Raw genomic sequence first — 22,292 nt, 5'->3', positions numbered from 1 at the left:
ATATAACACGTTGATTAATTAAACAATTAATAATCATTTGAATGATTATTTTGATTTAACTTCAAATATATTAATAACTCAGCTCAGTCTCTTCACAACTTACAACAACACCTATGACATGAACAAAAATGGAACAAATACAATCCTAAACCAAATTCTTAACTCTATGGTCACTAGAAATTAACATCAACACTGTTACCTTGTCCAAGTTTGAGCCCAATGAAAGGGGTGAGGAAGGATGGCAGTAAAACATTGAACTCTCCTAAAAACTACAAACCAAGTATATCAGGAAGTACGTTGAAGTCCTCGAAACATGACAAACTTGTATATACCGTGTTTCGGTTTATATCATCTGCTGATGAAGATCGGCAGCCTGCTGAGCTAGCTCCACCACCATAGCCTCGTCAAAGAACTTGTTGATGCTCACATCTTCACTCATTCCCTAAAAGTTGACAGAAAATTAACACACATTAATTTTTTTTAAAGGATCTTTGTCAATTATACAGATGGAATGCCTGCATGGCTGTGTGTGTGCTATGTAGCATGCATAGGTAGAGAGAAGTAGCAATACCTTTCTACGCCTTGTCTTTACCATGAACTCCCGAGCAAGGTGCTGTATTGGTGCGGGTTCAAGAGGTCGCAAAACAATGCTCTTGTCCAAAGGGTCTCCAGGAACTATGGCCCAGTGGTTGAATACTGAGAGACAAAAGGCTTGACCTTGTGTGTGGTACCTCAGGTCTGTCTCAAATCCGAATGACTCTATCACAGGTAAAAATGCCTATATGGAAAAAGCAATAACTTGTAAGCATATAAATGGGATCAGTAGTAAGCTATTAGGCAACTTCATGAATGATAGAACTTGCCAGAAAATATCGCCTTACTAGTCAATGAAATTAAAGTATGTATAATTGATGTTTTGCCACTAACTTTGACCCCTCAGTCATGCAAATATTTCTAAAGGATTTCAAGCTTAGCTTCCAAACCTTCACAAGATAGGCCGGGGTTCCTGGCTGTGGCACATCAGCTGTAACATGACCACGCCTACGAGACAACACCGTGTAGATAGCAGAGACACAGTCGATTGGTGTTTGTATCTGAACATAATGTCAAGAGAAACAAGTTTGTCAACTGAGGAAGTTGCATATGATTAAAAAGATGCCAGAATAATGAAACTTTCTTTAACTTTCCAGTTTCCCTTTATTGGGCCAAATTAAGCTTGCTTCCAGGTAGTATTGGAACCTCTGCATAGCCTTTATCTCACCCTAGCAGGGAGAGGATACCATTTGCTGAAGACCATAGCAACCAGAGCAAGATTTTACTTAAAATTTTAGAATTATTTTCAGTTTGTCATATGCCAAGGCAAATTAAATTATGGTTTTTATTCTTTTGTCATTAGAAGAACCACTGCATCCAGTCTACCTTGTTTTGCAACATTATTACTGTTGGTCTCTCTTGCATGTTTAATGGGGACAAGCCCCAGTGTAATCGCTGAAGTGAGGGATTGATCCCTAGTTCTGGAGGATAACACCCCCCCCCCCTTTTCCTCTTCCATTCTCTTAAAACAAAAAAAAAAATTATGTGAGGGAAATGATTGAAGGAACATACCTCCACATAATATACAGGTTCCATAAGCCGTGGGGTCGCCATAAGGAAAGCTGAATAGGCCACACGTCGAGCTGTGGGGATGATCTGTCCAGATCCTCGATGCAATGGTTCAGATGCAATCCTTGCATCAACTATTTTGAACTTCACATTTCTAATAGGTTCATCACAGAGAGGTCCTTCTCGAGCACCCCACTGAAATCTGGCCAACAAAATATGAAATCCTTAATCACAGGCAGTAGATTAACTGCTTAGAAGACGAGTAAAGAAGATATAATCTTACCCTTGGACAATAGAATCCCTGACAGATCCCAACAATCCCTTGTCAACCTCAGTAGGGAGTGTATCATCTAATAAAATGTTAGGTCCCTGCAAAACAATATTTGAATCAGCAGAGCTTCACCAGAGAAGCAAGGAGCCAGATATTATCAACAGGTATTTAAACAAAATTACACTTTCGTACCTGCTTATCAGGGCCAAATGCCCAGATGGAACGTGCAGCAAGCAAATCCCAGTCATATTTTGTCTTGAAGAAGTCACCAAGTTGCTTCCGACTCCAGTCAACACTTACAACACCATTCTCAATGTCCTCCGCAAGACCTCTCTCCAATGGCTCTGCAATCTTTAAAATCATAGAAAGGTATATGAAACATCCTGAGAGCAAGTATACTTGTATTTATTCCTTAACGCATCTAGGTTGGAAAAAATGATGGTTGTCTTTACCATGGTTATTTTATTCTTCTTGTTGGGTGTTTCAGCAAAGCATTTCATGGATGAAGACTCCACCACTGTTTCACAGAATGAAACAACAGGATCTGCCACCTATATTTAGGAGAAGCATAAGCGAAAACACACAAAAATGAAGTCAAGCAAAGCAAATATAAAAGAAAAATGATTTTCAGAAAGGAATAAAACTAGGACAGAACAACGGGTATCACAAACTAGATACCTTAACTTCCACCTCTGAATAAAGCTCCCTAAGGTCCTTCATAATTGAGTCCAAGTACAACTCTCCAGTACCTAATATAGTGTGCTCACCAGATTCCTCAACTTTAGTAATTGCTAGAGGATAGCTTTTGCTGATCTTCCGAAGCCCCTCCACCATTTTGGGCAACTCACTAGGATTTAAAGGCTCAGTAGCTGTTTTTACAACAGGAAGAGTATTAAACTGTAACGGCCGGAAAATGTATACATCTTCATCAAGATCTATATTACAGAGGGTGGCAGTTTTCATAATTGAAGCATCAACACCTTCAATAAGAACCCAAGAACCAGGAGGAGCACTGCTTATTGGTATTCTGTATCGAGCTTGGTAGATCCATAATTTGGTTACTTCTTTTATTGTCATGTCCTCCTCGTCATCTGGTGAATAGCCTTCTCCCAGTACTCTCAAAGACTGCCCAGTTTGAATTCTACCACTGTAAACCCTACCAAAAGCATCGAAAACACTACAATCGGACTTGGGATATAGTTTGGTCACATTGACCATAAGGGGACCAGATGGATCACATCCTACCATGGCCTTGTAAATCATAGAATATTTAGGTCCTGTGTAAGTGTGATCAACCTTCTTAGCTGCAGCATCCTTTGGAGATGGTATGTGTTGAACCAGCAAATCAGTGAAGCCTGAGGCTGAACCAAAAACTGTGCTGCAAGCCAGCCTTAGCAAAGGCCTAACATTTAACTTGTAAGCAGCATTGCTAAGAGTGACACCCAACTCTGCGAGAGTCGACTCTACACTCTTCCTATGTTCACCAATCACCTGGCTATATATCTTATAAAGGGGTTCAAGCACAAATTCAACAAATGATCGTTCTCCTCCGCCAGCAGGGGGTTTCCTTTTAAAAGCCCTGGTATCAGGATGATAATAAATATCACCCCAAAGACGAGATGCAAACTTCTCAGCATCAAATGGAATTCCATGTAGTTTGACACATAATTTTGCAAATGACTGCAAAGTGAAGGACCATCCTGCACTTGCACTAGCAAAACAAACATTTCCAGCAGCAGGATCAATAACTGAAACATTACCAGCGGTTGTAGAGGCTGCAGATATATGGTTATTAATTACTTCCAGGGTATGCCTTAGTTTATGATAAGCATCCTTGGGGGGCAACTTAAGTTCTGTTATCAGCCGGTCAACCTACAAAAATGAATAACATATGAGCACAAGCAAGATGCGGAAGTATGGAACATCATTTTCATCAAAGGCTTACAATATACAATATAAATTGACGAAAAGTGTTTACCTTGTTTATAACAACTACAATAGGTATGCGTTCCTGTATTGCATGGCGTATAGCCCTCTCAGTATTTACCTGTTTACAACATGAAAGCATAAGCATCATTCTCAACAACCTTACATAGTTCATAAATTTTACAAAGATCGGTAAAGCAGTGAATTTGGAGAAGATTTGACTAGCACAACTAAATCTAACTGCAACAGATATCAGAATACTCATTTTCTTAGGAGTTCATATTTTACTATTACACTTACCCGTAAAGTTTGATAAAACGTTTCTACTTCCAACAATAATTCAGCCTGCTCTCAAGCATAGGTATAACCAGAAGGCTAAAATAAAAGGGGCATTAATGTATAAGCTACTGTAATATGCATAAAGAGATATGCTTACCATCACTCCTTCAGCTGCATCAACAATCAACACGGCACCGTCAGCAAGCCTAAGAGCAGCAGTCATTTCATCAGAAAAATTCACATGACCAGGAGTGTCCATGATATTACAGAGATAGGATTTCCCATTACTGTCCTCAAGAACAAGTGACATCGGGATTGCCTTAATAGATATCCTTCTTTCTTGCTCATCAATTCTTGTATCAGTGTATCTCATGTGCTTCTCACTATTTTGATCAAACGTGTTCATATGGTGGGTTTGCTCAACCAACATGTCCATAAACACCGTCTTCCCATGCTGCAAGTGTCCAACGAGGGCAACATTGCGGATCAAACCGGGGTTTGACATCAAACCAATAAGAAACTGGGTCGACACATAAGTCGAAGAATCCTTAACTCCGACCTCAAACTTGATATTCTTAACAGGCTTGATAATAGGTTGCTCAAGAGGCTGCTCATCTTCATCCATAACCAAGGTCTCAACATCCTCACCATAAACCTCTTCCGCAGTTGGGTAATACTTCTTGTCCTCAGCAAGAACAATCTGATTATCCATATCAACATCATTAGCAGCTGTAATCCATCCATTAGACACCCCATCTGGAGCCTCCCCATCAGATTGCTGTCCCTCCTCTTGGACATGCCTGTCAGGAAGGTCTTCATCTTCTTCTTCCTCACCTTCACTCCCTTGGTCTGACTCGATATCAGGTCCAATATAGTTACCAAATTCATCATACAAGTTATCATCCATTGCTTAAAATCCAATGTCTGCACCCAAACATATCAATTAAATCATTTAACAATTTAAACCCAAAACTAATCTTTAGTCTACTAAGATTTGGATACAAATGGACCCAAAAGGAACTTATAGTCTAAGCTGTTCGCATGCTTCAACATCAAAATCTATTAACATATATGAAATGCACAGATTCTTAAGCTTATTGGCTAAATTCAATAACAGTGAAGTCCAACATTGAAGCCTATATTCAACATATCTACATAAAATGCTCATATAATCCAAACCCAAAATATTTATCCAGCTAAAGATCTTGTAAGCTCATAATTATGTTATTCCATTTTCTGAATTTAATTAACAAAGTTTCAGTTTTTTTTTTCTTATAAGGCAAGAAAGAAACGCAAAATCAATCTTTTTTCAGCAGAGACAAGTCGCGAATGACAAAAATGAAAGGAAAAAAATTACACTAATTACAAAGAGTTAAGTGACAAAAAAATTAAACAAATCAACGCAGGTGAAAAGAAAAATAGAGAGAGAAGAAGGTACATGGAAGCACTGAAGAAACAAGAAGAAAGTAGTAGAAAGAAGTAGAAAACGTATGCAAAAGCAAAGCAAGGGTTTACAGTGATAGATTCTCGATACTTCAACTCAGTGAAGGCGAACGGCGGGCGAGGGAGGGAACCACGATTTTGTGTAGTAATTGTAATGTAGTTTAATTGGATATGGGCTTCTTTTTCTTCACAATTTGGGTACTCTTAGTTCATTATGGATTTGGGTTTCAAAATTTATATTTATGGGTCATAAAAATACGGGATAATGCAACAATTAGTCCCTAAACTTAATAACTTTTCTTAACTTGACCCCTAAATTTGGTATTTTTTTTCTCAATTTTGATTCATGTGATGATGCGACACTTTGAGATTGAGCCCCAACATCATCTGGATTTTGTTAGGTAATGAAATAGCACAATATCAGAGTGCCGCATTATCATATGGATCAAAATTAAAAATTTTTTTGTCAAATTCAATAACTATTATGGACCAAAAATAAGTTGAATGACTAAATTGAGAAAAATTTTCAAATTTAGGAGTTAACTGTTGCTTTATGTAAAAGAATTTATTTTCAATGCTTAGAGCTCTTGACTAGTCACTCATATATTTTAATTTTAAAAAATTGTTTAATTTTTTAAAAAAATTAAATTATTTAAAGACATAAACACTCTTATAATAAAATAAAATAAGTTGGTGTTGAATTTTTTTTATTTTTTTCAATTGAATCGATTTCTAATTAAACCAAGTCTCATTATTTATGAATAAATATTATCTGTTTATTTATAGATTCAAATATTAAATTTATTATTTGCAAAAAATTTAAATATTAACTTTATTGTCCGTATCTTATATCCATTTATCTATTTAAAAATCATTTTATTTTATATATTATTTGAATATGTATATTCAAATATTAAATCATTTTATTTATTACACGAATGTAATGAAAACGTTAGAAAGTAAGTTAAATTTTATTATTAATCTTTCCACTTTATGAAATTTTAAGATTTAGTTTGATTATTTTCAATCTTTATATTTTTCAAAATTTAAAATTTTAATCCTCATCAAATAATAATTATTAAATTTATTGAACTAAATTCTTTTATTTCCAAAATCTAATGCGACAAACATATTATCATGTATAATATCATGACAACATCAGCTTGTCATTTTCACATATAATTGAATTAACCAATAGATTTAATTGTTTGGGTCGAGACTGAAATTTCAAAATTCAAAAAATAAAAGTACTAAACTGATCAAATAAACGTATAGGGACTAAATCCATGGAAAATGTTATCAATGTGAAGAGCTAGTCAAGGACTAAACAATGCTCAATGATGTCTATTGTGTTATACACAAATTCTTCCATAATGCCAAAACATGAACATAGACTAGTGAATGACATTCTCATGAAAGAACTTCTCATAAAGTTCTTTCAGGCACTTATAGGACTCAGAATTAGTCGTCATAATCTGATTCATCTTCATCATCGTATTCTATATAAGAATTGAGGACCCTTCAGTACTTGTCGGGGCTATCGTACCATGTCGGGGTAGTGATGATTGCTTTTTCTAACCAAAACTTATCATATTCCTTCTTCTCTGTCAGCTTCTCAAAGAACTTGCTCCATTTGTACATGATGCGCTTCAATCGAACACTTTTGCTTCCTCCGAAGAGATATTTGATGTAGTCCTTTGCCAACCGAGCAAGTTCCTCACCGGTAATGATATATACATACTGTAGCAAGTATCGTCATGTCACAAGTTTTAGAAAGATGAAGGATTAGTTGAAAACAAGAACTGAAAATTTTATCATGTCGAGTTCAGAACATCACAGTTGCAAGATAGTAAATCGATTATTTCAAAACTTATTAATGCATGCACAGAAACGAAGAACTTTTTACCAGGAATATGAAGTCAAGGGTTGCTAAAATCACTTGCACGGTCTCGTCTAAGATCCCAGAGAGGCCTTCATCCTCTGATTCTCCAAATCCATCGCCACCACCGCTGCTGCCGCCACCTCCACCACTCGGCGGATTTTGCCCACTGCCTTCATCATAGTAATCTTGTTTCTCAATCTGCTGCCTTAACACATCTTCGATTGATTGTTTCTTCCCAAAGTTTCCAATAGCTTTCTCGATAGATTTCCACGGTGAACCCTGTAAACAATAATACAATATTCGACCACATTCTTTTAGGTTTCCATATCAAAGTACTAAAACCGTATTACACACCTCAAAATTTGCAACAATCTAGTTTTCTATCAACCATTTCCCTCTACTTTTAAACAAAAATTCTAGAACTACATGCACCCATCATATTACCACTACTAAAGATCTCTTCTTCGAGTTGACGAACGAATTGCAAAGACACCATGAAATCAAAGGGAAGAAACCACGAGTGCATCATAAAAGGCAGTTTCAGACAGCCATAATAACGAGATAAAAAGTACTTACCAAGATATCATCAATCACTAAACCAAAAGAAAATCTAAAGCTTTAAAAGAGAAAGGAAGCTACAATATAAGGTGTGTGGAGCACATGTATAAGGTTATTTAATACAATCCAAGGAGTGTAAGCAAATAAACCTGTAAAGGGATTGTCGACTCTTTGGAGAAAAATCTGCAAAGTACTGGTAAAAGTATCATAGTGGCTCTTTTACTAAAAGTCAGATTACATTTTGCCCTTTCTACTAAAAAATAGGCAAATTAATCATTGTACATAAAATCAAAGAGCAAAATGACTCTTCTATTGAAAATTACATCTATTTCTTCAGTTAAAAACTGATCCCTATACATTAGAATGAGGTACACATACACATGATACGCCACGTGTAACTTTATAATTTTTGACAGAAAAGACCATTCTTTGATCTAACGTACAGGAACTAGGTGGCAAAATGCAATCTGACTCTTAGTATAAGAGCCTCCATGATACTCTCGCCCAATGTACTATCCACCTGAAACCAACAATCGGGCCCTTAGTACATTCAAGATTGTCCCTGATAGGGTTTTATCCCTCTACTTCATTCAGAACCCGAATAACAATGGCGGGTTCACAAACCTGGAGCTTCTCAGGAACTACCACATTGATTTGAACCCATGCCCCATGGTGCGGGTGAGTCGCTCCACTTTGTGAACCCGTACAATCTCTTTAGTAACTCGAACTTTCGTACTAAAACCAATACCGAATGTATTAGAGGAGCCGTTTAAAAACCCTAAACAAAAACTATAGCTCAACTTGGCAATAACTCAAAAACACAAAAAGAATCATTCTCAAAGTCCAAATGAAAACTCAAGTAACAATTCAATCTAAGTTCTTAAAAACCTAAACCCACTCAAATTAATGCTCAACAAGCAACACATTTAAACCCCAAAAAGAAAATAGAACAAGAAAACACAAAATTGCAGCTTACATACATAAACAAAACATATTTGAAGCACCAAACGCTTACCTCATCGTCACCAGCAAGCTTATCTTGGCCTCCAAATTTGCAAACAGTAGTCCCTTGCTGGCATTTCGAAACCGAAACACATCTCTTGTGCTTCAATAAAGGAGCAAACTGTTGAGAACATAGTGATGAACCCGCAATCAACTTCTTGGTAACCAGAACCTTAGCGTTGAAGCAGACAAGATAAGGATAGGAAGGGAATAAGAGCTCCGGTTTTCTTGGGTTGGAGCCATTGATACGAGGTAAGAAGAATGTATTATTAGCTTGAATCGACTTCATTTTTTTCTTTTTTACTTTTGGGGTCGCTTTTCCTTGAATTACCTCATTCAAGCTTTTTCATCGATAAAGATAGAAGCAATGAACGATGAGTGAGTTTGGGTTGGGTCGTGAGTCACGAGGAATTTGATGAAATGATCGGAGAAATGGTGGATTTAAAAGCGGAGGAGGATAAGGCGGCTGGTGACGATGGGTCTCGAAGGCGCCGTATAAACAAATGAAATTGGGTAGGCTAGTGGGCTGCCTCCATTTAAAAAGCTTGTTTTACTATGTATTTGGGTTTTGATCTTTTAATTGCTTAGAAGCCCAAATCAGAAGGAAATTATTTTTTGGGTTAATTTATATTTTAGCTCCTCCACTTAACAACATGCACTTACTCAGTACTTGGGACTCAGTTGATACTTAAACTTGAAAATCATTAGTTAAGTTTGTACTTTATTTAGGTTTCTAATTAACGTTGTTAGATTTTTTCAATTTCAACTTATCATTAGTGAAATTTAGTACTTTAAAAGTTGGGTTGCATTTTGCTCCCTCTGCCAAAAAAAGGACAAATTAAGTTATACACGTTAGATCAAAGAGCAAATGGGTCATTTTGTTTAAAAATCAATCCATGTACATCAACATGAGATATATAACTGTTTGGGTATCTCATCATCCATGCTAGTTTTTAGCAATACAAATGGATGAAATTTTTAACAAAAAAGACCAGTTTATTGTTTGATCTAACATACAATGACTAATTTGTCAGTTTTTAAAGTAAATGAAGCATAGTGCTAATTGACTCTTAGTACAATATCTCTATGGTACTTTTATCAATACTATCTCTATTTATGAAATTAAAAATACTTAAACTCGAAGGGGCAGTGAGTTACTATCTCTATTAGTAATCATTTATGAAACAATTTGATCAATAGAAAATAATTTTAAAACTTGGAGAGTATAAAGTTAAAATTAATTATTTCAAATCGTAGAGAGACTAAAATTGATCAAATTAAAATATAAAAACTAAATCTATATAATAACTATTACAAGAAATTGACAAAAAAATTGTTTGACAAAAATATTTTTTATAGTAATTCTGTATGACACATTGGAAGCATTGGTGTTATTTTATTAAAAAAAAAGGCCTAATAGAAAAAAAAAAAGAGCTAGAAACAAAAGTGGTAAAAAAAGTCCTACTTAGTTTGTAATAATAATTTTTACATTATAAATTTATATTTTAGATTGAATGTTTAATATTATATTATTGTTTGTAAAAAGTTTTGTTTGTGTTCAGAGTTTTTGGGAAAAAAAAGTTGGTTTGTGTTAGAGTTTTTTTGTTTTTGTTTTTGTTTATTATCATTTTTATGTTTGTAATTTATATTTTAGTAGATTAGTTATGTTTATATATATATATATATATATATATTTAATAAAGATACTTAAATTTCACTTCAAACATATGGGGTTAAGGAAATTTATTTTAATAATTTTTTTGTTTAGTTGGCGTGATTAATATTATTATGTGGAAGTGTTTATGTTTTCAAATGATATGTTTATTCAATTTTGTTTGTGCATATACCAAAATGGATTCATTGATTAGAGCAACTGATCTCACTGCCATGATGATTAATTTCCCGATAAAAAAAACTTGCTACTTGCTATCCATGAGTGTTTTATAAATTTGCACATCATAATTTTTTAATTAACATATTTAACTAATATGGTAATTTGTTATGAACAAAGTGAGTATCGCGTCTTGAGAGAGCATGTCCGTGGTCCGAGCTACTTGCTAGCCAAAAGTATTTTCCTCTATTTGGAAGCCACAAGATCTGGGATAGCAGCATTGATTAGGATGTTCGAGCTTAGGGTCGACTTGATATCCGTCTTCGTTGAGAGGTGACGCCCAAATACTCACACATTTCATTTACTGTGTTGGGAGTGTACCATCACCTTAAAAGATGTTGCATTGCAACTCGAGCTCCCAGTTGACGATGCTGTAGTCATGGGTTTAAGTAAAGTGATCAAACCTGCATCGCTTTGCTATCAGTTGCTTGGACGATTGTTGGGTGATGGTGCTGTTGAGTTTACTAGTTTGAAATTTTGCTGATTAAAGCAAAATTCTGAAACTTTACCGAGTAGTGTCTTTTTGTAATGGCCCAAATTCAAGGTTATCGGAATAGTGATTTCGTAACCACAAATCTGATTTAAAGAGAAATTTATTTTAATATTTTTGCATGAATATTGATATGATAGGAAAATTGTATGAAAATATCGATAGAAAAATTTTACCGATTTAGTGGTTAGTTAGAAAAAAAAATTATTGAAGAAATTGGGCAAAAATAAGGTATCGAGACCTCAATCTCGTAAAAACGAGTTAAAATATTTTTATAAATATTTATGAAGTGTTAGTAATATGTTATTAAAATTTCGTTAGAAAATTTTAATGTTTGGATAGTCAATTAAGTGAAAAGGACTAAATTGAAAAAAGTGTAAAAGTTACTAGAAGGATTAAATAGCTCAATTGTTAAATGAGAAAGGACATAAATTGAAAATAACCCCAAAAGGAGATATTTTGGGCGGCATACGCTGAGAAAAATCAGGAGAAATGGAGAATTAAGGGTAAATTTGGAATATTGCAAAATTTACTTTAAAAGTTAAGACTAAAGTGGAATATCTAGAATTCTCTTCATATTTTCTGCATTCTCATCAGTCAAAAACGTCCTAGGGGTTTATTCAAGCTGGTTTTTCATAATTTTTGCACCAAGTGAGTTAATCCTTGCCTTTTTCTTGTAATTTTTGTGTTTTTAAGACTTTTACAACTAGGTCCTATTACTAAATTCATTAGTTTTTGATCTTATGAATGAAATTGAAAGTTTCTATGAATATGCGCTGGAAATTTATGATGAAATAGGATGAAATTGAAGCTTTAATTTGTTTATGAGATGATTTTATTAGGTAATTTCAATAGAAATTGATTTGTAGGACCTAATTGTGAAGAAGTTTGGAATTAAAGTCTAGTGCTAAAATTCTGATTTCCAAAGGTTATGAAGTAGTTTAAAGTGATGAAATAATGTGTTAATTGAGAAAAATCAGCTCAATTGAGAGGTTAATTGAGCAAGGATGAAATTATCATTTATTGAAAGTTTAGGGAAAAATGGTAATTAACATCATGCACTAAAACAGTTTGGACAGCTGCAGTAGGTTAACTTTGAAAAATCACCAAAAATTGTATAGATCGAATTAGAGGATGAATAAAATATAGAATTAAAGCTTATTGAGTTTAGTTTCTCATAGAAGAAACAGTGTAATCAATGGAATTGTAAATCATGAGATATAATAGGTTTTGTGAGACAAGGTCAGAATGAATTCGGGTTCCCCTGTTCTGACTTTGGAAAATAATTAAAAATTGTACAAAAATTATTATGAGTTATAATTTATATGGTTAGAATATTTAATGAGTCTATTTTCATAAGAAATAAACGAAATATCATCCGAATTCTGTACAATGAGATAATTAAATTTTAGTGAAGAGGGGTCGGAACTGTCAAACAGTGAAACAGGGGAAACTTTAAAGAATAAACTGTACTTATTGGCTAAACCAAAAATTCTGAAAATTTTATGGTAATAAGATATGTGAGTCTAGTTTCAGGGAGAATTAACGGATCTTAATTTGGAGTTCCGTAGATCAAGATATAAATAATTTAGTGATTGTGACTCAGTGAGACAACCTTGAAAGCACTATAAATAATAATGGAATTATAGAGAATGTTACGTATGAACATGAAATGTATTAGATTAATGATTAAATTTATTTATTTAGATCCAGAAAGTTCAAATACGAAGCTAGATCGAGGAAAAGAAAAAGTTCGGGATTAGTAGATTTTTGTTTACGAACAAGTATCGAGGTAAGTTTGTGTAACTTGAATTATATTTTTAAATGCTTGAAATGTTTGTTATTGATGTGAATATGATTTGGATGTTTATTGTATGATCATTGATGAAGTATTGATATTCTTGATGAAAAGAGAAAATAAATCCCGGTTGAATGAAAGGAAAATTCGATGGATCTCTGAAAAGGAATTGACGGTAAAAAGGATTTAGCCCGGACGGGTGATCCTATCCTGATATAGCCCTCCCGAAGAATATGTGGAAAATGGATTTAGCCCAGACGGGTAATCCGAATTAGGGTCTAAATTTAGCCTGGACTGGTAATTCAGATCCAAGCTCATTAGAGTAATTGTCGTTGCAGGGGATTTAGCCTGGACTGGTAATCCCGACAATACTCTATGAGTTTATATTACAGGGGATTTAGCCTGGACTGGTAATCCCGCTGTAAGGATGAGGTTCGCGGGAGTGTGCTCTCTGAAATGGAAATGTGCGCACATGAATATGAATTGACGAACCCGGATTTGTACACTTAGGTGTACCCCTGAAAATCCATCAAAATTTCAAGTAGTTCAACGGGATAAATATGGAAAAATAACAAGGGAATGCAAATCATGGTATTGATGAGCTCATCAATCATGGTATAAATTATTGATACATGGAAATTATTGGACTAATTTGAATGTTGAGTTTGTGCATGATAGGGGAATAATGTATGGAATGGGTGTATGAATGTTTATTACATTGTATTGAAAATATTAGGTAAGTATAATTCTTGTTACGTGAGCTTACTAAGCACAAAGTGCTTACCCCGTTTTCCTTTTTCCCTGTTTTGTAGTGTTAAGAGCTCAGAAGTCAGAATTGGTCAGAGACGCATCACACTATCAACCTCAAGATCTCGGTATATAAAGAAACTTTATTTTGGATATCAATGGCATGTATAAGCTAGTAAAGTAGATGTTAATGTGAAATGAATGTATGGTTAGCCATTGGTATGGCTAACAAATTTTGGTTTTGGCATATGATGAGATTATCTTATGAATGCAATAAATCTATTTTGAAAATATATTAAAATGGATTGGTTGTGTTGGATTGGCCTTGGTTTAAAATTTGCAGGGAAGATTAGATATTTATAAAGGGGTTATATTGAGCTTTTTTTAAAAAAAAAATTATTCGGTAAAATCTGGTAATGCCTCATACTCTATTTCAGCAACAAATACGGGTAGGGGGTATTACACTTTTAGTGGGAGAAGATGTATGCTGCTCGGGTGTATATATTGGAGCTAATAAAAGGGTACTCATGCGGAATGCATGTGATAATAAAATCCACCTGATGTACTTGCCTCTGTTGGTTGATTTTCAAGTTGATTCTTCATACTGGTGAGATTCAGCAGTATTAGAAACATTGTACCATGAACTTTGTCGGACAACAAAGCACGATACATAAATTAGATCTCTAACTAAATTAACCGATAACCGAACTTCCAAAAAATATTAACCGACATTCGACCTAATTAGATCAGTTAACCAACCGATTAACTGAATTAAATCGATTCAGTTAATTAATTTGGCTCTAACCGAAATTTGAACACCCTTAATATGCGACATGTTAAATATTGTATTTAGTAGAAATTTTACTTTTTTAATTATATGCATATTCTAAAAAATTCACATGGTAACACATACAAAATAATAACAAATTCAAAAGTTTTAATTATATAGATTATATGTATTTAAAACTTTCAAGTGATGACATGTTACAATATCAAAATTGCCACATTTCATTATGCCTTAACCGAATCGAAGTTTATGGATCAAATTTAAAAAAAAAGCTGTCAAATACGTAGAAAAAAAGTTTTAAGGATCATGTTGAAAAATATTATCAAGTTCAGGCCCTGAATATTGATTTATCCTAAAATTAACCATTATTATAGATGGTCAATAACTATAGTTATAAATACAAGGAAAAAAAAAGCTTACATATTATTTGTGAGTTTATGATCAACCGCCATGCAATTTTTCGGACGTGAGAAATAAAAAGTATTCACATAATTTCCGACGCGAGATCGCCATGAAAGCTTCGACGATAACACGATGGTGGCATGGTGAATTCAGCTCCAAAAAACATTGAAGAAGCTCCTGTAGTTCATCGGCGGAGTAGATATGCTTTTCCTCGATCATTTGCAGCATGGAGTGTCGAAAATCCAGGTACGGATCATGGGAATCCTTCACCACCATAATGCTGTCCATGATTTTAGGGTTTACCATAACATTGGATGACGATGATGATGATGATATTGTATCCATGTTGAAATTTGATGATGGTGATGGTGATGACGGCGGCAGTGGTGAAGGTTTGAGTTTTGGTTCATGAACATCACAGAGTTTTTTACACCCACATCTTGCATTGGCTGTTAAGAGGGATTTCAACAGCTTTTTCTTGTTAGAAGACATTAATGAAAATATGATAGAAAATGGTGGGATTTTAGTTTATAGGGTTGATGGTAAAAAATATTTATACTTTTTAAAAATTTAGAATTTAGTCTATTTACTTTTGTTTTCAATAATTTAATTCATTCACTTTTCAAATTTTAAAAATTTAAATTCAACTTTTAATATTATTTATTTTAAAGTATCACACTAATAAATTTAACAATATTTATAATTAAGTCTGAATTTTAAAATCTAAAAATAAAGAGATTAAATTCCAAATTTTCCGAGAGTAAAAAACCTAATTGATATTTTAACCCAGAAACAAAGAGGATTCTTGGTATAAGTACTTTTCAACATATTTTTTTATTCTATTGGAAAAACTAGCTTTTAATAGTGGCTACAAAGATTGATTTGGATGAGAGGAATGTGATTTTGAGTAAGATTCATTTTAGTTTTATCTCTTGAATTTAAATAAATTATATTTATTATATTCTTTGAGGGACTTGGCTTAACTCCGAGGATAAGATTTTTTCAATTATTTTATCTAATTATTTTTTTTCAATAGTTTTCATTCTTAAGCAATGCTCTATGTGGCAGTAATTCGGTGATAATGAATAATGGTTCTAAACAAGTAATTTTATTAGTAGAAATCCTTAAAACAATTATTTACTATTCAAATACTTATCAACGTCAAAATTGGCCCCTAATTTAAGTAATATATTTTTTTCTTCTAGCTTAAAAAAATTGTCGATTATCAATTAAATAAACAAATATGATCAAAACTTTAAGTCTCTTTTCTTAAATGAACCAAACGTGATTTGTTCAATTATTATTTATTAATAAAATTAAGGTAAACTACACTAATAGTCGTTCAACCATTGATAAATTTTATTTTTTACCATCCAGTTATGCAAAGTTTCAAAATGATCACTCAACTATCTAATTTTGTTTTTTTATCACCTAATTATCTTGGATTTTTGAGTTTTGAATATTTGGATTTTTGAGTTGAATGACAAGAAAAAAATACTTATAATTGGGTTTGTAATTTACCCATAAAATTATTATTTGTGTGCTTATTTTATTTATAATATAATTATTAATATTTATATCTAAAATAATAAAATATATGTTTGTTTATTGTTCGTGTATGTTTATGAATATATTCGCGAACATTTCGTTTAACTTAAACAAATGAACATGAACATATACAAAATTTTGATATTTTAAACGAACACGAACAAATTTAAAAATAAACAAACATGAACAGATGTTCATTCGTTCAAGCACGATTCACTTACGATTCTATCCAAAATCACCTCTAAAACTCGAATTTCAATATTTGCAAAAAAAAAAAACTTTATAGCACAATACAGTAAAAACAATGTACCATCAGATCATTTGTTTGACATCACATGATGTCTTTATGCCAGTGAAAATATTATGACCTTACCTATGTTAGATCATTTGTATTAACTGTACAATGATTGTGCTACCTACTTCCTATTCGAAGTATTCAAAGTATAAGGAACGATCTCAATGGGAAATATAAAGCCAAGGACTCTTTACCTGCTGGTTGAATTACCTGGAGGCAGTACTTCAGCTGCATTTAATGGAGGCGTTTGGGGTTTGCTACCAGCAGCCATGCCAGTGTATTGAAGTGTATCAAAATTGTTCAATTCGATGCCAGCTATATAGTCGAAAGAGTCGGGGAATATGCAAATTAATGAGCTAAAGAAAATAGTTTAATGTATCTGAGTGTCTCCATAGAGAGGATATATACATGCGGTTCGCCATATGTCGGTGATGCTAACACTAGGATCCGATAAAACCCAATAATCAGCATCATTCTGCGTAAAGAAATCAGGAATGAGCACTCGTTACCGATTTATTGGAAGAGTGTAAGGATTAAAAACGTCATCGTATGAGTATTTTGAGACGATCAAAGGAATATGATATCTGAAAGACAACGTGTTTGTTTTCTGATCTTACATCAAGATCTGAGGGAACAATCTTCATGATCCCGCTTACAAAGTCCTGTGAGACATGATGATCTAAGCACATTCAATTAATATATTGGCCCTGTGTTTCGACCTCTCTGCTCTCTTCCGTTACCATACTTGCTGCTGGGTTCTCATCCAAGCCTGAAGTAGACGGTAAGTTTGATGGCAGACCAACACCTTGTATCTCTTCAAATTTCTCCTCAATTTCACTAGAATAGCACAGAGAGATAAGAGGAATTATCAGGAAAGTTTACCGCTTTAGTGCTAGGACGAACATTTATCATGCCATACGACAAGATTTGTATCATACCAAACTTTAATCGACAAGAAGCCGTGGTTACCTGACAAGGTAATCATATATAGGACCCATATCTCTTTTGGAGAGAATCATCATCCTGCTATAAAAAGAAGGGTTTGCAATTATGATCGAGCATGGACATGTAAACTGTACATTAATTCTTCAAGCCTTTGAGAATACCTCGTCAGGATCAGGGACTTCCAAAGTGGTTCCGTGCGGAGCTTTAATGGATCAAACCATAACAGCTGAAGCACAATCATTAAAGGATCTGAATTTCATTAACAATTTGTTCACTGTTTCACAAATCATACCTGCAAAGTAGCAACATTCTCATCAACCTCCCCTGGCCTCGAGACATCAAGCCCCCTGACATTAACTAAAAGATTTGAGTGTTTTCTTAAGTAGGAAACCGTTCAATGCCCATGAGTAGATTAGCAAGGATACAGATCATACTTCCACTGAATTCTGTTCTTGAGTTTCTTTTCTATAAGACCAATTCCTTCAAGGACATTGGTTATATTATATATCCTCCTCTTTTGCACCTAGAAGAACAAAAAACCATCAAGAAACGGAATTGTACGATCAATTGAGCAAATAATGAAACAGTTACCTCTAAGGTACCAGCAGCTTTGTTTAAATCTAGAATACCATCTTCAGCTTGTTCAATCAAATTTATGAACTTCTTTGCCGAAAGTCCTGAGTTTAAATTCAAGAATAATGTATCAGTTTCATACAGCCACTTAACTTTTCTATAATGGTTTCGTAATAAACACCTCAAAAAGATTACTTAGGGGCAACTAAGCTAATGGGGAGGAATTGCCATAACTGGTGGCGGTTTAAGCAATTTCATTCCGATTTCTTGTACATGTTATGCATAGAGCTTGGACCGAGCAACGTTTGTGTTGTTTTATATGTTTATTATTTTGGTCGGATGTATATGTGTAATTTGCATGTATATTACTCTTTTTCACGACTTTGTGGAATGTGGTAATTTGTTCCTACATCACCAATGGCCATGACAAGAAAAGTTGTGTAGCATCTATAAATTTTCTCTAACTTGGCATGTTCTATCTCTGTAATTCATTCAGGAGTGGTGGATTGTTTGTCAATGAATCATTGGATACCATTTCACCAAAATCTAGGTATCTGGTTGAATCTATTTCTAGGTTTTATTTTATAATTTTTGGATGATTGGTAAAAGGTGAACCAAAGGACGAAATACATTGCTTCAAGAAAGGGTAATTAACTGCTACTGAAATACTTTGCAGACTCAATTGTAGATAATTCTTGGACATCATTGATCAAGGCATTTACTTGAGTTATTGTAATTACTCCTCAACGTAAAACTTAAACACTTAAGCTAAAATCGAAGATCCATTAGTAATATCTTGGGTTCTCAAAAACAATGCAGCTAATGTCTCTGCAAGTAATATCTTCCCTTCTCAAAAATCAGTTTAATGGTCGGCTAAAAGCCCAAAAAAAAATAAAAATAAAAACCTTAGCATTTGCTGTCACATATTGGGCAATTTACCAATAAAAGCTATTTTTTTTCAAAATTTACCGAAATGGGTCCATTTTTTAATTATTTACCGGAATGGTCCATTTTTCGGGAAATCGCGTCCACGTCAGCGCGATGTCAGGGTACGCGTCAGGATATCGCGTCCACGTCAGAGCGATATGCTGACTCAGCAGGAAATCGCGTCCTAGATAAAGCGATTTCTTGACGAGTCAGCATATCGCTCTGACGTGGATGCGATGTCGGCCCGCGCATGAATAGTGCCCAATGGTCAAAAATTTGACCGTTGCCCCCCCAAACTGTAAAAAAAAACTATAAATACCCCCACCCCTTTTTATTTTTTCACAAACAAATCCTCTCTCATATTTCCTCTCAATTTCCTCTCAATTTTCTCTCAATTTCCTTCCAAAATTCTCATAAATCCATATTTAATTTCAATTTCCTCTCAATTTCATTCCAAAAATCTCTCAAACCCATATTTAATTTCAATTTGCTCTCAATTTCCTTTTTTAAAATAGTTTTAATTTTTTTATATTTTTATAAATCGTAAAAATTTCTACGATTTCATCAATGGCCGGATCATTGACTCGTCTTGATAGGCATCACATATCAGTGGAACAAATGGAAATGTTAAGTGTTAAATTTAATTTTTAAATATTATTTAAGAATTTTTTATTTATTCTTTTTTAGATAATTATTAATTTATTATTTGTTATAAAAGTCTGTAGATCGGGTATTGGAATGCAATATCCGGAATATGCATGCTCCTCCATCGCCGTTGGTAGAGAACTACTTGTGGGAAGCGGGTTTTTGGCACGTGGCGACGGTAGGCCGGGGATGCAAGTTGTACCCGAAACTAATCAGTGCGTTGATCGAGAGGTGGAGACCCGAGACGCACACATTTCATCTTCCATGTGGAGAGTGCACTATCACTCTAGAAGATGTGAGTCTGCAATTGGGATTGTCGGTCGATGGGAAGCCAGTCACCGGGACTGCTCAATATAGCAATTGGGAGGAGGTATGCTACGAGCTTTTGGGCGCTATTCCGGATAAAATGGAGGGAGGTAAGATCGAGATGGGCTGGTTACGTGACACATTCCCTGATCTGGATGAAGATTCAACAGAAATTGAAAGAATCCGATATGCTCGGGCATACATTCTTCAAATAATTGGAGGTTATCTGATGCCCGACACGTCACAGAGCCGCGTACATCTAAGATGGCTCTTGAAAATCGTAGATTTTAGAGAAGCCGGTGAATTGAGTTGGGGGTCTGCCGTTTTGGCAACGTTGTATCGGGAGATGTGTGGGGCGACGCGACCGAGGAGAGCGAAAATCGGAGGTTGCCTGTCACTACTATAGTCATGGGCACGGTTTCGCTTTCCATTTCTACGTCCTCGAGTGGACTACCCATATACATTCCCACTCATAACGAGGTAAATTTTATATTAGATTTTACAATTATTATGTAGATTTTTAAAAATAAAAGTATGTTAAAAATTTATTTAGTTAGGTGGAACCATCCGGCAAGTCATGCTCGATTAGCTACTGAACTTGAAGATATACGGCTTCTATTGGACCAACGGACGGAAGCACAAGTAAGTATTATTGCAAATAGATATTTTGTATTTAGTATTTAGTATTTAGTATTTAGTATTATGTATATAACTAATATTTCTATAATATTCATATAGTTTCAATGGACACCATACGATGATCCGGCAATTCGGGCAATAATACCGGAAGAGTTTTTACATAATCCGAACGCTTGGCACGTCAAAGTCGTGCTGATCAACTTCGTAACTGTGGAGCCGCACCAGACAGACAGAGTGCTACGATAGTTTGAATGTAGACAACCGATTCTCGTTGACCCTGAGGAGTTTAACGATCACCACAAAATCGACATTCGGCTATTAGGTACGGATTGGCCTAGATACTGGTCCGGGTACATAGAAATGTGGGAAAATTGGCATGAATATCTACCTACTCGGGAACCAATCATCATTCCAGAGTTAGCGTGCGTTCCAGAATACATGCTATGGTTTAGGATCCATGGCAAGCCGTATTTACTGATGCCAGAGGAGAGGCAGCGGCAAATACGTGTCGAAAGGGAAAGGCGCGGGCCTCTAAATCTAAGACGACAAGACTGCGAAGGCAGCCCCTCAACGAGGCCCAGACAGTCACCCGACTCATCATCAGTGGCCATGCAATCACCGTCCCCAACGAGAGCACCGATGCAGCCACCTGACGCAGCAATTCAACCGATGATACCCACGCAACCGCCTTTTTAGATGATGCCAGGTGCGTTTCCTAGCCCTTATATGTACCCTAACCCTTACATGTATCCTTTTTCGAATCCTATGGCAGGTTGGAGCCAAATGCCCGGTTCAGGTCCATTTCCTGTTATGTCGAGCAGACCGCCGATATATAGGCCAGCGGCGCAGGAGGGATCGCAAGGGGGGGCCGTCGGGGAGCTCTCCTTTTTACCAATCCCCACCAACGTATGGCTTTCAAACACCGTCGCCGTTCATGATGCAAACACCTCCACATACACTATTCTTTGAAGGTGGATCATCGTCCCAAGTCCGACAACCAGATGCCGAACTGGAAGAACCAGAATCACCACCGGAGGAAGAACAACCGCCGCCGGAAGCTAGAGGAAAGAGGAATCCAGCGCGTAACCGTCGACGGCTGCCATGTGGAACCGAATCCCCCGGGCATAGACATTGATTGCCGTATTTAAATTTATTATTTGATGTAATAAAATAGGAGTTTATTTGATGTAATACGCATAGAAATTTTGTCGAGTTATTTTGATATTATTTGATGTAATAAAATAGAAGTTTATTTGATGTAATAAAAACCCTAACCTAATTTAATTAAAAACCCTAACCTAAACCGTAATTAAAAACCCTAACCCTAACATAACCT

The 22,292-nt window shown here is 35.0% G+C and overlaps 3 protein-coding genes and 1 long non-coding RNA gene across 5 annotated transcripts; all 4 read right to left on the bottom strand.

Moving 5' to 3' along the window:
* Positions 1-48: 48 nt before the first annotated feature.
* On the bottom strand, positions 49-5,735 carry LOC107938433 (110 kDa U5 small nuclear ribonucleoprotein component CLO). Of its 2 annotated transcripts, none has more exons than XM_016871632.2 (11): positions 5,594-5,735; positions 4,236-5,002; positions 3,852-3,920; positions 2,552-3,745; positions 2,326-2,424; positions 2,066-2,224; positions 1,886-1,971; positions 1,606-1,804; positions 984-1,094; positions 572-778; positions 49-442 (listed from the first exon to the last, which is right to left on the bottom strand). In XM_016871632.2, the coding sequence occupies exons 2-11, from the start codon at positions 4,983-4,985 to the stop codon at positions 344-346; spliced, it is 2,973 nt and encodes a 990-aa protein (XP_016727121.2). In that variant the 5' UTR covers positions 4,986-5,002; positions 5,594-5,735; the 3' UTR covers positions 49-343. The 2 variants fall into 2 exon arrangements, with proteins under 2 accessions (XP_016727121.2, XP_016727185.2); XM_016871696.2 differs by having other exon boundaries at positions 5,517-5,674.
* Positions 5,736-6,746: 1,011 nt separating this feature from the next.
* LOC107938571 (uncharacterized) lies at positions 6,747-9,505 on the bottom strand. The gene is made up of 3 exons (XM_016871812.2): positions 8,977-9,505; positions 7,428-7,682; positions 6,747-7,261 (listed from the first exon to the last, which is right to left on the bottom strand). Exons 1-3 carry the CDS (start codon positions 9,250-9,252, stop codon positions 7,043-7,045), a joined length of 750 nt encoding a protein of 249 aa, XP_016727301.1. The 5' UTR covers positions 9,253-9,505; the 3' UTR covers positions 6,747-7,042.
* A 5,612-nt stretch (positions 9,506-15,117) lies between these two features.
* LOC107949780 (transcription repressor OFP6) lies at positions 15,118-15,636 on the bottom strand. The gene has a single exon (XM_016884570.2). It carries the CDS (start codon positions 15,568-15,570, stop codon positions 15,118-15,120), a length of 453 nt encoding a protein of 150 aa, XP_016740059.2. The 5' UTR covers positions 15,571-15,636.
* A 2,304-nt stretch (positions 15,637-17,940) lies between these two features.
* On the bottom strand, positions 17,941-18,540 carry LOC107949853 (uncharacterized). Its single transcript, XR_005923214.1, has 3 exons — positions 18,458-18,540; positions 18,301-18,389; positions 17,941-18,213 (listed from the first exon to the last, which is right to left on the bottom strand). It is a non-coding gene; the product is annotated as an uncharacterized lncRNA (long non-coding RNA).
* Positions 18,541-22,292: the final 3,752 nt, after the last annotated feature.

The sequence above is a fragment of the Gossypium hirsutum genome, chromosome D13 (assembly GCF_007990345.1).
Source record: "Gossypium hirsutum isolate 1008001.06 chromosome D13, Gossypium_hirsutum_v2.1, whole genome shotgun sequence".
In the NCBI taxonomy this organism is placed as follows: Eukaryota; Viridiplantae; Streptophyta; class Magnoliopsida; order Malvales; family Malvaceae; genus Gossypium; species Gossypium hirsutum.
Note: the sequence above shows the minus strand (reverse complement) of the source record. Positions and strands in the feature narration are given on the sequence as shown.

Excerpts from the sequence above, each read along its gene's own strand:
- LOC107938433 (XM_016871632.2), bottom strand. The coding sequence starts at position 4,985 with ATGGATGATAACTTGTATGATGAATTTGGTAACTATATTGGACCTGAT. Across the intron at positions 3,921-4,235 it reads ATGCAGCTGAAGGAGTGATG|GTAAATACTGAGAGGGCTAT; the intron begins GTAAGCATATCT and ends TGTTGTAAACAG. Across the intron at positions 779-983 it reads CCCCGGCCTATCTTGTGAAG|GCATTTTTACCTGTGATAGA; the intron begins GTTTGGAAGCTA and ends TTTTCCATATAG.
- LOC107938571 (XM_016871812.2), bottom strand. The coding sequence starts at position 9,252 with ATGAAGTCGATTCAAGCTAATAATACATTCTTCTTACCTCGTATCAAT. Across the intron at positions 7,683-8,976 it reads AGCTTGCTGGTGACGATGAG|GGTTCACCGTGGAAATCTAT; the intron begins GTAAGCGTTTGG and ends TATTGTTTACAG. Across the intron at positions 7,262-7,427 it reads CCCTTGACTTCATATTCCTG|TATGTATATATCATTACCGG; the intron begins GTAAAAAGTTCT and ends TACTTGCTACAG.
- LOC107949780 (XM_016884570.2), bottom strand. The coding sequence starts at position 15,570 with ATGTCTTCTAACAAGAAAAAGCTGTTGAAATCCCTCTTAACAGCCAAT.